This window comes from Typopeltis vanoorti, chromosome 2, assembly GCF_054136105.1.
Source record: "Typopeltis vanoorti isolate ZY-2024b chromosome 2, IOZ_Tvanoo_1.0, whole genome shotgun sequence".
Taxonomy (NCBI): domain Eukaryota; kingdom Metazoa; phylum Arthropoda; class Arachnida; order Uropygi; family Thelyphonidae; genus Typopeltis; species Typopeltis vanoorti.
In genome coordinates, this window is record NC_143550.1 from 78,649,955 (window position 1) to 78,667,531 (window position 17,577).

Here is a 17,577-nt window from a genome sequence, read left to right on the forward strand (position 1 = left end):
GGCAGATGTCAACTTCTTGGCACATTTCTACATAATATGTGGTGATATATCATCAAGTCCCACAGCCTTAATTCTGCATATACTTCTTCCTCACTCACAGTCAGTCTCTTCTCCACATCATCCACTGCTCTCAAGCTCTCCATGATGATGTCACATTCACAAGGACAAAAGACCTTTATGAACTGCTCATAAAATATCGTAACTATATCCTCCAAAGCAGTTGTCTTATACCATTCTCTGAAATCAATGTCATCCTACCATAACCTTTTTTGCTGGCAGCATATTGAAAGCACTCCTAACTTGCTGATACTGAACTTTTGCTTCCCCTACCAACTGAGTCAGCCTCCTTGCCTATTCTTTGTATTCATGTATTGTTTATTATCACTCCTCTTATGTTGCCTCCATAATGCCTTTTTTCCCTCTGTATTGCATGCTTAATCTCTTCATTTATCCATTTAACCTTCTGACCTTTGGAATACATTTAGACATTGCTTCTACTAGATAGTCCTTGAATAGCACTCATTAATCTCCTTTCCACCTAACTCCTCATTCCATGCTACAGCTGCAGGCTGTCACTTGAGATTCACATAATCACTAACCCTGTAGTTCCACATATACCCTTTCTTCACGGAAGTCCTCACATGTTTAGCAACCACCCAGGTAATCACTTCATGGTCACTCTCACCTGTGCAGGGAGATTTGACACCTCATTTATGAAAACATCTCTGATGAGATTATCAAATGCAAGACCCGCAGTTGTTGTGTGCCTTCTTTACATATTGCCTGAGGTAGTTATCTCTGAAAACTTGAGAAACTAATTTTCTTTACTTCCAGTTGCTATCTCATCATTCTAGGCTATATTTCCATAATTAATCCATATTAATTTGCTTATACATTTCCTGGTCACTATCCTGCACATTATCAGGTCTATACCAACATCTAACAAAGTATTTCATTCTATTCATCTCTATGTCACACCATACTGCCTCCAAACCACTACCACTATTTTTCCCCTTGCATCTATACCTTATACGGACATAATTCTTTTTCCGTCATCAATACATCATGCCTTTCCATCTTTATTCCTGTCAGGATGTCGTCTTCATCCAACCATGTCTTACTTATTCCAACAATTTTTGGGTGAATGAACTTATTCAGTATAACTATTTCATTTCCTTGTTTCTGATACTTCTAGCATTCATATACAAATATAACAGCTCATTCCTGGATCTATAACAAGTTCCACCGGTTACACTTATTAGATGTGACTACTCCATACTTTTCTCGAGCCATTTTGTTTTATTCTTGCTCATCCCAGAACTTCTTGGAATCCAACTATTTTCCCTACATCCCAGGTCATGTTTATCTTGGAGGCTCTTGGAGCACGTCTTTTTCATGCTGTGTTCCCCTGTCCACCCTGTCTTGTTCTCTCATTCTCTATACTCATTCTACACATTTCAATCTCATTATCATTCAAATGAGATTTATTTTATGAGCCGTGATGCTTCTGACTACCTTAAGAGTGAATAAGTTTAAGGCAATGTTCGATAGGTAATGTGTTAATGGATAGTGTGGGTCTCCCGCAGTGAATCTTTTGACTCCACATTGTATAGCTTTCTGGAGACTGAGTTGACACCTGTATAAATAATAATAATAATAATAGTAATATTATTATTATTATTATTATTTTGGCATGGTGGGCTGAGTGATTCAAGTATCTGCTCTCCAGCCAAGAGGATGCAGGTTCTAATCCTGCAATGGGTATAGATGCATTTGTGTGTGTGTGATTGTCCTAATTCTTTGTGGAAAGGCATCTGTGACCCTACCACTTCTTCTTGCAGAAGGCTTCACTTCCAAAATGCAATGAGGTATGTGAGTGATCATACGACATAAAATTATGTCACATGTGAATAACTCTCTCTCTCTCTCTCTCTTTCTCTATGTCCACTGGACATCTACAGATGTCCTTATGGCCATATGGTCACTCCGATGCTCAGTGATGTGCCACACACCAGGCCCTGCCATGTAGTCCTGTTGTTTGCTTTTCTGGCGGCCTCAACTCTCTGAAGATCAGTCACTCCACACACACACACACACACTATCCATCCATCTCATTGATGGTCTACCCCTCCCTCTTTTTCTAGGAACTTTACCTTCTATTACTGTTCTGAGAAGTCCCCCTTCCAGCCTTTCAATGTGTCCAAAATATTTTAACTTTCTTCTGTCAATATTCTTAAGGAGCCTTAAAGTTCTACTGATCTTTTCTAACACCCATTCATTTGTACGCCTTTCGGTATATGATATTCTCAACATCCTTCTGTAACACCACATCTCAAAAGCAGAGATCCATTTCTTATCTGATTTCTTTAGGTTCCAAGTCTCACATCCATAAGTCGCTGTTGGAAAAACAACTGCATTCGAAATCCTCCACTTTGTTCCCATCCTTCCAGATTTTAGATAAGTCTCTGACTGTTGTTTTAGCCATTTGTAACCTTTTTCTGACGTCTTCTGAACAGCAATTCTTCACATTAATAATGGATCACAGGTACTTAAACTTGCTGACTTCCTCAATTCTTTCTCTATTAAGGTACACTCGTTTCTCAAGAGATTCTCTGTTTGTATTTCCTTTGAGACCCATAATCTTTGTCTTGCTAGGATTGAGTTGAAGTCCTCTGTTATTACTGATCTTGTTAACTTTGTCAAGAATTAGTCCTAGTTCTTCCTTGTCATTACAAAGGAGTACTGTATCATCAGCATACCTCAGATTACTGATCAATCTACCTCCTATCCTAATTCCTGTCCTAAGCTCATTCAATGCTTCATGCATGATGTCCACTGCATATATATACTAAACAAGTGAGGCGAAAGTAAACATCCTTGCCTGACTCCTTTTCCAACTTGAAGCCAGTCAGTCAATCCAACACCTGTTCTTATCTTACATTCTTACTCCTTATACAAGTTGGCTATCAACCTGATAGTGTGTTGAGGAAAACCCATTCTTTTCATTACTTCCCACAGTTTCACATGCTCAACACAGTCAAAAGCTTTAGAGTAGTCTAAGAAACACATTACCAGAGAGTGTTTGAATTCTTTATATTTTTCTATGATCTGTCTAAGGCAAAGGATCTGATCTTTGGTGCCCTTACCTTTCCTGAAACCTGCTTGTTCCTCGGGCATCTCTGTCTCAACTTTGGCCCCAATCCTATTTAGCATGATCTTCAATAAAATTTTGCTTGCATGAGATATTAAACTAATATTTCTATAATTCTTGCATGCCTTCATATCACCTATCTTATGTAGTGGTATGAAAACTGACTTCTTCCAGTCTTTAGGCTATGATCCCGTCTCCCATATCCTTGTAATCAATCTGTGAAACACTCTTATCCCTCCATCCACTGTGGCCTTAATTAACTCTGCTGGGATTTGATCTGCACCTGGGGCTTTATTGCTGTTAAGCTGCTTAACTGCTCTTTCAACTTCATGCCTAAATGGTGAAGGTTCCAAATCAAAATTTTCCTGGTGAGAGGTCTCCACATTTTCTTTATCCACTCTGCTGTACATTTCCTCATAGTATTCTTTCCATCTGTTTTTGATTTCCAACTTTCCTGTTAGTAATGCTCCATTCCTGTCTTTGATGACATTCAATTTAGACTTAAACTTGTGCTTTAAGTCTAAATTTAAGTCTAAAAACGAACTAAATAAAACAACCTTTTATAATTGTGCTTCCTCATGAACTCTATTTCTTCACATTTATTAGTATAGAACTTTTCCTTGTCCTTCTTGATGGCTCTTCTGACTTCTCTGTGTAATCTCTTGTATTCTTCAGTCCCTGTGTCTCTTTGTTTTTCCAACTGCCTTCTTTTGATTAGTTCCCATGTTGAATTTGATATCCATAGGTCTCTAGGTCTTCTTAGTGGGCTGAGATACTTCTTTGCGGTATCCTGTATTATCACCTTGAATCCTTTCCAATGCATTTCTGGTGAGTTCTCCTCATTGGTCTCCAAAAAATCATCCAACCGAGTTGATGTTTCTTCTGTGAATCCACGAGGAATTACTCTAACATCCAATCTAGTGGGATGTGCCTGACCTGGAAGTTTTCGGAGTCTTGGTCTTACTTTGGCTCTTACTAGCTGATGGTCTGTACCAATCTTCTCCAGGACAAGTATGCACATCAGAGATGCTTCTCTTCCATTGCTGGAGAGCCAGGATGTAATCAATCTGGTTCCTTGACCTATTAATGTTAGATACCCAAGTATAGGTCCATCTTGGATGTTTCTGGGAGCAGGTATTGGTAATAACTAATCTGTTAGCACAGGCAAATTCCAACAGTCTTTCACCACAGGTGTGTTATTGCATTCAGACCAAACATGCCACACTCCAGCCTGACTTTCATACTCGTTGCCATTTTTGCATTGAAGTCCCCCCCAAGATGTACAATATGTCTCTCCTTTTAGGCAGTCCAAAACAGTTTTCATAGAATTCCTCACTCTCTTCTTCAGGCCTATCCGTGTGGGGTGCATAAACTACCACAATTGATACATTGGTTGGCTGAACCTTAAGTCTAATAGAGAGTGCCCTAATCATTAATGGGGTTATAACCAAGAAGGCTTCTTGGCTGAGCTGTCTTCCGTATCACAGCTACCCCATGATGTTTTGAGTACCACCTGAGTAAATAACTAGCTCACCATCCTGTCTTTTGAAGTGACCTTCTCCATTCCATCTGGTCTCTGTAATTCCCAGGATGTCAATTTTTTATCTGTACATCTCTTTACAGACAATCTCAAGAGTACCCATCTGCAGACCTTGAACATTTCTTGTGTCTATGTAAAATTCCCTTCTAAGATTAATCTTATATCTTCTGTGTTGCTCATTCACAGTATCACTGACTTTTGATGGAGACTGTAATATACTTCTTGAACAGGACCCTCTGCCTAAGCCCTGAACATGGCTCTGATTATTCTACGCGACAGCCGATGCAGCATGAGATGTGTTATAAGGCACAACCATATTAGCATTTTTGGAGAAGTCACTGCAAGAAGAAAGTGATAGGGTTACAGAAGGCCCTTTCCACATAGATGAAATAGCAAAATAGGAAAGATTCACCCCTAGCCCTCGAATACTCTAATAGCATTGGGGGGAAGGAGCAAGAAGAAAAGAAAGAAGGAAAGAAAAAATAACTGACTAAAAATAACTGTGAATAACTGACTATTCTTATTATAAAGGAACCTCTATAGAGTCCATATCATCACAGAACATGCACTAAAATCAACACTAACAACTATTTGCACAATACCTGTCCAATGTTGCTTTGAACTCATTTGCCAACAGAGCACTCGATAGACTCTAGCAACCTGTTCTGCACATTTACCACTCTTCAAGTGAAAAATCAGGGCCTCATGCCATTCCCAAGTACACTCTTACTTAATTTTCAGAGATGACCCCCTACTTTTACCCACACTAGTCATGTACTGAAAAATTTCCTCTGTATCAATCTAATTAAATCCCCTGAGCAACTTGTGTCTATCATCACCCCCTCCCCCACTTTCCTTATCTGCCTATCAATCAGCCTGTGTTCCAAATTCTTTAATCTCCTCTTATGGGGCATTCCACAGACCTGCCACCATCTTGATCAATTGGATCTATTCAACCTCTTCCTCAGCACCAAGAGATTCAAGTGACTAAATCTGTGCACAATAGTCCAAATGGGACTGTATCAGGGCCTTATAAAGAAGTATAATACCCTCTTTATCTCTGCTTGTCAGTGTGTTATTAAATAACTAATTAATCTTATGAACTATTTTAGCCAGTTTAGCATGAGTCTGTTGGTATCCTTAAATTCCTAGCCAATAATTTTGTATTGTTTCAAATAATTTTTTTCCCTAATACAGAGTCTCAACAAATGTTAGTAAATATAAAATTTCAGTAAAATCTGTTCATCTAGTGTGAAGCTATATACGTAGAGCTTGCTAAAGGAATAGACGGTTAGAAGGAATTTGATTGGCAAATTCGTTTTTTGTCCCTTATTCCATACCTCAGAATTTGCAAAACATGAAGAATTTACTGGAAAGGTAAATTCTTCATCTGCCTATATATATACATATATATATATATATATTATCATATGAATAATCAGATTCTCTAGTTATTGTAGGTAATATTGTGCATTGAAATCTTCTGTTTTATCCACAATTAGTTGTGTGCTTTCGGAAATATAGGAGTGAAAATGGTCTCTGCTATGGACCATTGGATGTGTCCTATCAAAGTTTTCAGCAGTGCTGCGGTGAGGGAGAAGGCTTTTCTGCTGGATTAGACAAAATAAGAGGAAAAGGTTATTCCTGTAGCAGATGTGCAGGACCTGGCAAGTAGCTATTTTTCCAAACTGATGCTTTAGAAGGCAGTTAGAATTTTTTAAAGCCAAATTTTAGCTGCATTTTATATATATTTATATATACTATGTGTGTATACAATTTAAAAGCATTACTTTTTTATTGAATTTACTTATGGTTTTATTTTGGACCTATTTAAGTGCATAATGCTATAACTTGCATTTTCCCCATAAAATTACATTATTTGGTCTAATTTTTTATTGAATTATTCGCTGTTCATTTAGAATGCAGCAGTAGTCATTTAGCATTACTTCATATACTGCTGTACCGGAAAAAAAAAAGCTTACCAAAATATTGCGAGTCAAATCCTTTGGCTTGATGTTTTTTGTCCTATTTTCTTATACAAGATGATGATAAAGACTTCTCAGACCACAAACATGTGAAAGTAGTTAATAAAATGTCAAACCTAATACAGAACAATGTAAGCAGTCTTGGTCAGTAGCTTGTAAGAAAATTCACAGATGCTGCATTTGTGTGCACACAAGAAAATTATTGATACAGAAGGAGCAATCTAACATGTTATTAGTTACATAAAAGTACTAATCATATTTTCTGAATGCAAATGAATCATTATAATTCATTTGGGGACAGTTCATTTTTCCAGTGTATAGTGATAAGGACGATGAGCTTGATCAGGCCTATAGAATGACCACTGCTGAGTGAAAGTATCTTCCTAATGAGGGTGGGTTGGGTCTTCTCACATGGTGACTTCATCTTGAGAGAGTGTATATTTGTATGTATGCGTGTGTGAAATTAGTAAGAGACAAGCCAGTGCAAGATTTGAACCTGCAACCTATTGGCAGGTTCAAATCCTGCACTGGTGGTTATAAGGTGGTTAACTTATCACATATATCCACAGCCATATGTGGATATATGTGATAAGTTAACCATCTTAGCAATATGGCTTCTGAATTCACTGTTCTAAACCCCAAAGTCTTCTTTCTGTCATGGATTTTAGGCCAAGTGGCCTGTTCTGGTCTCATGTCATCACTTTCTTGATCTTTCAATTCTTCTTTTCCCATTTATTTTATATCCTTAGAGATATAAAAGTAACCTAGTATTGTTCATTTGATTTAGATGTTCTAACTATTGCATAACTTATATTATTGTATAAGTTATCAATATACAACCAAATTAACCGCTATATATCATTATTATTATTATCTTTAAGTCATTATCATCATCATTATTGTTATTATTTGACACCTCCAGGGAGTCCAAAGACTCATCGAGGGAGAGTGTGCCAACAGCATCGAACGATTGGTCCGCTTCCAACTACTAACCGTGCTCAAACTTACTTAACTGAGCCATTAGTAGCAGCGGCTCTACAAATCAACCAACCTTTGCCCTATAAGTTATCATTAAATAACTTATAGATATCATTCTTTGGTCTAGTTATAGACCAAGGAATGAATTGTTATATTTATTTAAAATATTTAACCTTTATATCAATGACATTGCCAGTGGATTGCAAGGGGATATTCAGTTGTTTGCAGATGATGCAAAGCTGGGAAGGATTATTAGTAATAGTGCAGATGTGGTAGCCCTGCAAGAGGATTTGAATAAGCTAGATAGATGGGCAAATGAATGGGGGGTGTCAGTTTAATGCAGCAAAATGTAAGGTATTGAGGTTTGGGAAACATCGATGGGACACTGCATACTCTATGGGAAGAGTTATACTGGAGGAAGTTGGGGAGACAAGAGATCTGGGGTTGATGATTGATAGAAACCTGAAGTTTAGGGGACATATTGCAAAGGTGGTGAAGGTAACACAGAGGATTGCTGCAATTATGAGAAGGACACTCACCTGCAGAGATAAGAGGGTTATCATTCCGTTGTATAAGTCTCTGCTCAGACCACACTTGGATTATTCTCATATTTGGTCCCCAGGATTTGAAGGGGATAAATTAACTGTGGAAAAGATACAAAGACGGATGACAAAGATGGTCTCAGGACTGTACAAGGATAGTTATGAGAATTGGCTGAGGGAATGTGGACTGCAGAGTTTGGCGGATAGAAGAAGGAGAGGTGATATGATTGAGACTTTTAAACTGTTGAGAGGTGGTTACAGGGACGACACTGGGGAGTTCTTTCACTTGGTTGAACAGCGAGAAGGAGTGATGACAAGAGGCCATCCCTGGAAGTTACGAAAGGAAACTGTGAGCAAGAGGGTGAGGAGTGGTTTCTTTGCATGGAGGGTGGTTGAGCCGTGGAATGCATTACCTGATAGAGTGGTGAGGGTGAGAACGGTCAGTGAGTTTAAGGAGTGGTATGATAGACTTTGTGTTTCTTAGGTGGGAACCTCCCCTTGATGAGTCTTGACAGACTTTATGTTCTTAGGAAGGACCTCCCATGATGAGTCTTTTGACTCCATGGAGGCCTGAACAATAATAATAATAATAATAATAAATGCCAGGAGTATCAGAAATAAGAAAGATGAAATTGTTGCATTGAGTGAATTTATTTGCCTGAAAATAGTTGGAATAAGGGAAATATGGTTTGATGAGCATGATATCTTGATGGGAATAGAAATGGCATGATATGATATTTTCAGAGGATGAGAAGAGCAAGAAGAGAAGGAGAGTGCTCATGATGATAGTAAAGAAATTATATCGACAAACGTTTGGGATACAAGTGAAAAATAGTGGCATTAATTTCAAAGCAGTATGGTGTGAGGTGAGGGTTGATAGGATGAGATATTTAGTTGGTGTTGCTATAGGCCAAGGAATGTTGAGAGTGGAGGACAGAGAAATGTATTGGCAACTTGTGTTAGTGATCAAGAGAAGGATGATCATTATGAGTGATTTTAATTATGGCAAAATACCAATTGGAATGAAGAGATATCATCATGAAATAAGGAAAATGAATTTCTTGAGTTAGAAAAGAAAAACCTTAGGCAAATGTAATGGAGAGCATGTGAGGGCTGAAAGTCTTAGATCATATCATCAAAGGATATGCTTGTGAATGAAGTGATCACATGGATTGTCAGGATTTATGTGAGAACTTCTGTGAAAAAGGAATATATCTGGAACACAGGACCCAGTGATATGAAAAGCCTTGGAGACAACTAGGAGTTATAGCATAGAAAGGGGAGGTTGAGTATAAGGAAGAAGGATTCTGCTTGGACATTGACCCATTTCACAGCAGTAATATCTGAGTATATTCCAAAGATGAAAAGGCTAAATAAGATAGGAGTAAAATGAATTAATGAAGAGATTAAGCATGAAATCTGGAAGAAGAAGAAGAAGAAGGTACTGTGGAGGCAACATAAGATAAATTTGATAATAATCAGTATCATGAAGAGTACAAAGAGGAGGAGGAAGAGGATAAGAAGGTGACTTGATTGGTAAAGACAGTAAAATTGTATGAGCAGAAATTAGCTGGTCAAGCCTTGAAAAGTCCTAGTGAGTTCTTTTCATATGTGGAAAGTAGAAGGAAGAATGACTGTCAGAGATTGCTGTTAGTTGATGACAATGGCAGATTGGTAACTGATGCAAAGGATATAGTTGAAATGTTCAATTAACAGTTTATCAGGGCATTTGATCCTCATGAAGGTGACATCATGAGAAACTAGAGTGTCAGGAGCAGTGGAAGAGAGACTGATGGGGAGTGAGCAGATGGTTTATGAGGAGTTAAGTAAACTTGATCTTAATAAGACAGTAGGATCACAATATATCACTGCATTATTAATGGCACCTTTGGCCCACCTGTTTAATGCGAGTCTTGCAACAGGGCAAAACACAAAAGAGTGGAAAGTTAAAAAAATTGTTCTATGTCATAAAGAGGGAGATAAGACTGAGGCTTCAAATTATAGGCCAATCTGTATGTCTGGAATTGTTGTTAAGGTATTAGAGAGGTTCATTAGGACCAGGATTCAGAATTGGATTGATAATAGCAGTATTCTCCATGATGCCAGCATGGGTTTGTTCGGAGGTAGGTCATGTTTTAGCAACCTGCTTATGTACTACAACAAGGTAACAAATTCACTGGATAAAGGAGATGCATATACAGTGGTGAAAAGTTGGATGTTTCAAAGGCTTTGTTAGATTTCCATACAACAAGCTGATAACAAAATGAAATGGATGACTTTGGCTTTGGATAGGAAACTGGTGATTTGGAGTGTCACAGGCAGGGGGGGGGGGGATCGTTTTAGGACTTTTATTGTTTATCTCATGAGTTAATGATATTGGGACAAGCTTCACTGGAGATATGCAATGGTTTGCTGATGATGCAAAGTTAGGAAGAACTACGAGGAGCAGAGCCTATATCGTGGGCTTGCAGGAAGATCTCAGTAGATTATGGGAGTGGGTAAATGAGTGAAACTATCAGTTTAGTTTTGAAAAGTAATATCTTGAAATTTAGTAAGCAAGGTTGGAATTCAGAGTATACAGATGATGTAGATATTTTTTAAGTGGATGGAAAAGATGAGACATCTGGGAGTGGTGGTGGACAGAGACTTGAAGTTTAGGGGTCACATTGCTAAATTTGTAAGAACATCACAACAGATTATGGTAATAATGAGAGGATTACATTGACATGTAGAATCAAAGAGGTTATGGTTCACTTGTATAAGGCCTTGATCAGGCTTCATATGGACTGTTGTGTGCAGATTTGATTGCCTGAAGGGTCTAGAAAAGATTCACTAAATCAGCATCCAGTCTATGGAATGTGGGGCATGAGGGAATGCATCTGGTAGATGTGAATAGAAGAAGAATAGGGGATATGATTGAGACATATACAGGGTGTTCGGTATAAATTTGACATATTTATAATTAATTATATTTTTCCGTAAGTTACATGTATTAACACACACTTCTCTTCATTTAAAAGGTTGGACCCTTCTTCATTCATATACAAGATGTCAGAAAGGATGGATAGCTGGAACCCACCTGAATCATGGAAGAGAATAACTTGTATCATGATGATTCGTGCCGGCCATCAAAATAAGGATATTTCGACTGCTGCCCAGTGCTCCCTGAATACAGTAAAAACAATCAGGCATGAACTAGAGACTTGCAATGGTGACTATGAGGATGTAGCAAGAAGAAAGATCCCTAGCAGACGATCTGATTGCGTTCGTACAGCAGAATTCCTCGCAAATCTGCAGGAACAGGTGTTGAAGAACCCTGGCATTGGAATTCGGGCTTTGTCACGTGAAATGAATGTTGCAGCCTCTACTATGAAGCTTGCACTCAATGAAGACCTCCGCTACTACTCATACAAGCGCCGCAAAGGTCAGATGCTTACAGAAAAGGCCCATGAAAAACGTTTGATAAACGCGAAGAAACTTCTAAGCAGAGTGAAACATTCTGCGGAACCACAAACAATCTGGTTCTTTTCCGATGAGAAAAACTTTTGCCAGGATCAAAAACACAACACGCAGAATAACAGATGGCTTGCATACAGTACAAAGGACATTCCTCGTGTAATGCAGATTAAATTTCCCCAAACTGTGATGGTTTTCGGATGTGTATCCTCTGAAGGCAATGTGATGCCTCCGCATTTTTTCCAAGAGGGCCTCAGGTTGACTTCAGATGGCTACGTGGAGTTGCTAAACACTGTAGTCAAGCCCTGGATAACAAGGGTAGCCAATGGTAGGCCGTATGTATGGCAGCAGGATTCGGCCCCTTGCCACACCTCTGGGAAAAGTCAAAAATGGTTGTCTGAAAATTTCTACGACTTCACCAGTCCAAATGTTTGGCCTCCAAACTCCCAAGACCTTAACCCCATGGATTATTTTGTATGGGGCGCAGTTGAAAAAGACACCAATCGCACTTCCAGTAATACAAAAGCCCAGTTAATGGATAAATTTAAAACAGTTTTTGCGCCCCTTCCCAGGGAGACTGTAGCATCAGCTTGTTCGAGGTTCCGAAGCAGGATGATTGAAGCTGTGATCGATGCACTAATGGTGGTTATTTTGAGTAAATCTTGTTGATAGTATTGTAATTAACTCTGCCTGTAATGTTTTTTGTCAATTCATTAAATTTAATAGATACAAAGAAGATTTTCTTTTTCCTTACGAAACTGTCAAATTTATCCCGAACACCCTGTAAGTGGGTGAGAGGTTGTTACCAGATTAATATGGAGGAGATTTTTCACAGAGTAGAAGGAGACAAGGATAGAATAAGAGGCCATCCCTGTAAGCTGTGTAAGGAGGGTGTGAGCAAGGGAGTGAGGGGAAGGTTCTTTGCATGGAAAGTGGTTGGTGAGTGGAATGTGTTGCCTGAAAATTTAGTGAGTGCAGAAATTGTGAATGTTTTTTTAAGCCCTATTCAATTATCTTTTTTGCATGAGAATGGGACCTCCTGAGATGATTGTTTTAAGTACATGGATTTGATGTTAATAATAACAACGACAATAATAATAATAATAATCTTTTGTCAATGGATAGTCAACCTATCTATTGACAAATTATTATTATTATTATTATTATTATTAAACAAGACCTCATGGAGTCAAAGACTCATCTAGGAGGTCCTTTTATCTCACACACATCTCATCATACCGGGTCTTAAACACATTCAAACTCCTTGCAGACACCACACTCTCAGGCAAGGCATTCCAATCATTCACAACTCTGCACGAAAAAAACCTGCCTCTCACTCCCCTACTCACACCCTCTTTATACAGTTTCCAGGGATGACCTCTGGTTCTCCCCTGATCTCCCACTATTCGCTGTAGAACTTCTCCATTGATCCTATAGCAACCCCTTACCAACTTGTAGGTCTCTATCATATCTCCCCTCTTCCTTCTCTCCACTAGTCTCTGCAAATTACATCTTTTCAATCTTTCCTCATACTCGACATTCCAGAGGTCAGAAACTACCTTAGTCAGTCGCCTTTGGACCCTTTCCAACATCTCTTCATCCTTCTGAAAACCAGGTGACCAAATCTGGGCACAATAGTCCATGTGTGGCCTAATCAAAGCCTTATACAATGGAACAAGAATCTCCCTACTTCTACACGTCAGTGTCCTCCTCATCATTCCCAGAAGTCTTTGTGTTGTCTTCACAATTTTGGCGATGTGACCCCTAAATTTTAGATCCTTATCCACTATCACTCCCAGATCTCTTATTTCCTCTACTTCCAACAATATATTCTCACCAAGCATAAATTCTGCATCCCATCTTTGTTTTCCAAATTTTAAAACCTTACATTTTGCAACATTGAACTCACATCCCCATTTGCTTGCCCAACCACTCAATTTATTCAAGTCTTCTTGCAAGGCCACAACATCTTCACTACTCTTTATGGTTCGTCCCAACTTTGCATCATCTGCAAACAACTGAATATCTCCATCCAAATCTTCGCCAATATCATTAATATACAAGTTAAATAGTAATGGCCCTAAAACAGATCCCTGAGGCACTCCACTAGTGACTTTCCTTTTCCTGGATATTGCACCCCCATACACAACTTGTTGATACCTATCAGATAGCCAGTCTCCAATCCAATGCACTAATCTAATATCCAACCCCATCTGCTCTAGTTTGACTGTCAACTTATCATGAGGTACTCTATCAAAAGCTTTTGCGAAATCCAAGTATATTACTGTGTATCCTTCTCCTCTGTCCAGGGAAGCAGTCACTTTATTGTAATAAGTAAGTAGATTACTAAAACACGACCTCCCTTTAGCAAATCCATGCTGTCCATCAAAGATTATACCATTGTTGTCAACCCAACTCTGGATCCTAGTTCTCACAAGCTTCTCCAACAACTTAACCACAACACCTGACACACAGATAGGCCTATAGTTTGATGCTTGAGTTCGATCACCTCCTTTATGAAGTGGCACAATCTTGCCCTCCTTCCACTCTTTAGGGACTTGACCAAGTGCAAGACTCGTATTAAAAAAATATGTCAAGGCAGGTGTCAACTCTCTGGCACATTCCTTCAGAATACGTGGTGATATATTATCAAGTCCCACAGCCTTATTTACATCTAGTTTACTCAACTCCCCAAACACCTCTTGCTCACTTACAGTCAGTCTCTCCTCCCCATCATCAACTGCTCTTAATCTCTCCATGAAGTCACATTCACAAGATTGAAAGATCTTTATGAACTGCTCATTAAGTATCTCCACCACACATTCTGCAACAGCTGTCTTTATACCATTTCCTCCAATCAATGTCATCCTTCCATAATATCCTGTCATCCTTCCATCCTTCCAAATCAACAAACAGATTATAGGTAGACTGTAATATTAAACAAATTTCTTCTCCAGTTCTGTAACCACCACTAGTGGGATACAGTATTGGAGAAGGAATTTGCTTCATATTATAGTCTGTCCTCTTATATACATACACCACAAAGTTAATCAGTTACGTTTCAAAAATCTGTCTTGATGGAAAGGTACACTGTATTGAGCTAGCTTGCGAGTGAACTTTTATAATTTTCTGCCAATCTACATCATTCAGACTTTCATTTAAATGAAACACACACACACACACACACACACACACACACACACACACACACACACACACACACACACACACACACACACACACACAATAGATAACTATATAGGTGACTTGTGAAATAAAGGTAGATAAATTGTAGGTAATTGGACATTGGAGAATTGTAACATGAATATGGTCATGGGATTAAATGGAATATATCAATTCATGTATTATGAGGATGTGCAAGGGGGAATTGGCAGTTTAAATCTCTTCTCTGCAGGAAATAAAGCAATATTTCGAAAGCACATCGTATATTAATGGCAAATTTGATAATGGCAGTATAGAGGTATTGAAAAAAAAAAAAAAACTACCTATGTATTATTCTATATAGATTTGTACTAAGTTGCATGTTGCTTCACTAATTGCTAAAGAACAAGTGGCACTCTTATAGACCATTCATGGAGTCAGAAGAGGCATAAATGCATCATGGGCAGTCCCATTGTCACACACAGTCATTCTATTATAAAAAAGTTAATAAATTGCTAAGGGAGGATCGGCCTTTAACAAAACCATGTTGGCCCCTATAGAGTATTATATTCTGATCCACCCATCCTGGGGTCAACATGGTTTTGTTAAAGGTCGATCCTGCCTTAGCAATTTATTAACTTTTTATACTAGAATGAGATTTGAGTTGGACAAGGGAAATGGTTGCACAGTCATACTTCTGAATTTTGCTAAGGCTTTGGACAGGATTCCCCATGGACTACTGTTGCACAAATTAGTGCAGATGGAGATGGATACTAAATTGATGATATGGATAAGAGAATGGCTCATGGAGAGATACCAGAAAGTGGTATAATTCGTTGACATTTCCTTTGCATATTCACGCAACACCTGAGCTGATATTCCATCTAAACCTACAGCAGTATTTGCATTTAAATTCTGCAATATACTAAGTACCTCTGATTTATTAACTTCAATTCTCACATTAGTTATTGCTACAGGTATAGAGATAGATGGGTGATAGACTTTTGAAAAGTGATCACTCTGTAACTCTACTATTACATCTGAATTGATCACTTCAATACCATCTGTACCCACTTAGGTTATCCTTCCAAAGTCATTCTTCCCTTTACTTGCCACATAGCAGAAAAAACTTGGGATTACCCTTGATCTCCTTGGCTAAGGTCTTCTCATAATCTGATTTAACTTTTCTTACTATGCTGGTAACTTTCCTAGCTTGAACCTTGTACTGCTCATGGGTGTACTGATTGTCTTTCTCCTTATAAATTCTCCATAACATTTTCTTTTTTTTTGCAGATCAAGCCTGATACTACTACTACTCATCCATCTAATGCCTACCTTGTTTGTCTTCCTGCCCAGGGGAGGAATACATTCTGATATTACCTTCCTCAGATACCTGATGATTATATCCCATGCGCTGCTAACATCTTTCCCCTGCAATATGTTCTCCCATTGGATGACTGTAAGCTCACTCTGAAGCTTGTTATAATTACCTAACCTGCAGTTCCATATATATATACTCCTTCTTAAGAGAGAAATTTCAACCTCCCAAGTCAATGCCACATGATCACTCTCTCTCACCAATTGGAGGTAATGAGGATACTTCACTTATGCATATGTCCTCTGAGCCAATGACCAGGTCCAACACTCTCACACTACAAGTCCCTTCGGTTATGTGCTGTTTCAAGTAATTATCTCTTAGAAGGTATGAATTCCATTTCCTTTTTGCCACATGATATTTTCTCCTTCCAATTGATATCACCATAATTCAAATCCCCCATAATAATCACTAACCCTATACTCATTGCGCTAATTTGCTGATCCATGAATTCAATGTCACCCATGTATCCTCCTGGCCTATAGCAGCAACCAACTGTATATTTGGTTGTGTTGGTCACTATTTCACACCAGACTTCCTCAAACGAATTATTGTTCACACGTCTATCCTCTTGATAGACTACTTTCTTTGGCTATCATCAATAGTACTCCTCTCCCCATTCTGTCTTCTCTATCCTCACTGAAAATACTGTACCTATCACATTCAATTCCAGTAACCACATCTGCTGACAGCCAAGTTTCACTAATGCCTACAACTTTTGGTGAGATTGCACTGACTAATGCCAAAAATTCTTCCCTCTTATTTCGAATGCTTCTTGCATTAGTATACAAAAATTGCAGATTCCCTTTAGTATGTATAGCATGTTGTTGTGTCCCAATTTATGATTATTATTCTAACAATTATCCTTACAAGTGAAATTCTACTTACCTTTATCCAACTTTCATCTATGTACGAGATATTACCCAAAATACAAATATTTAAGCTATTTCTCCCATTAGTGTCCCTAATATTTATATTATACTGCGCCTTTTAGGACAGTTAGTTTGAGATATTAAATACAAAAACAAGGAGCAATTACCAAAATATGTCTGAATGTGAGACAATATTGCAGTCATGACACTTTATCTCGTAACTCATCTAAATATTCTCCCCTCTCGCGTGATTAGGTTCATACATTTTCAAGTGGTGCATTGGGCAGCAATTTCAGACAACTGTATTATCAATGAACAAAGATTTATTAAACTCATTAGCATGGTACAATTCAATTTCTAATATATATAACTCAATTCAATACTAAGAAAACATTTACAAAATAACATTAGCTAATCACAAGTATTTGGCTAAGATCCTACATGGGTATTGCGATCATGCCGCCATAACAAATTCAACACATACAATCATATGTATAATCCCAGATCTAATTAACA

General features: G+C 38.3%; 1 protein-coding gene across 2 annotated transcripts in view; it reads left to right on the plus strand.

Moving 5' to 3' along the window:
* Nucleotides 1-17,577, plus strand: part of LOC150109203 (coadhesin-like) — a 252,093-nt gene that overhangs the window by 24,599 nt on the left and 209,917 nt on the right. For both annotated transcript variants that reach the window (XM_090406243.1, XM_090406252.1), the window contains exon 2: nucleotides 6,194-6,358. In XM_090406243.1, the coding sequence (XP_090262369.1) occupies nucleotides 6,194-6,358 (165 nt within the window). The remainder of the gene's footprint in view (nucleotides 1-6,193; nucleotides 6,359-17,577) is intronic.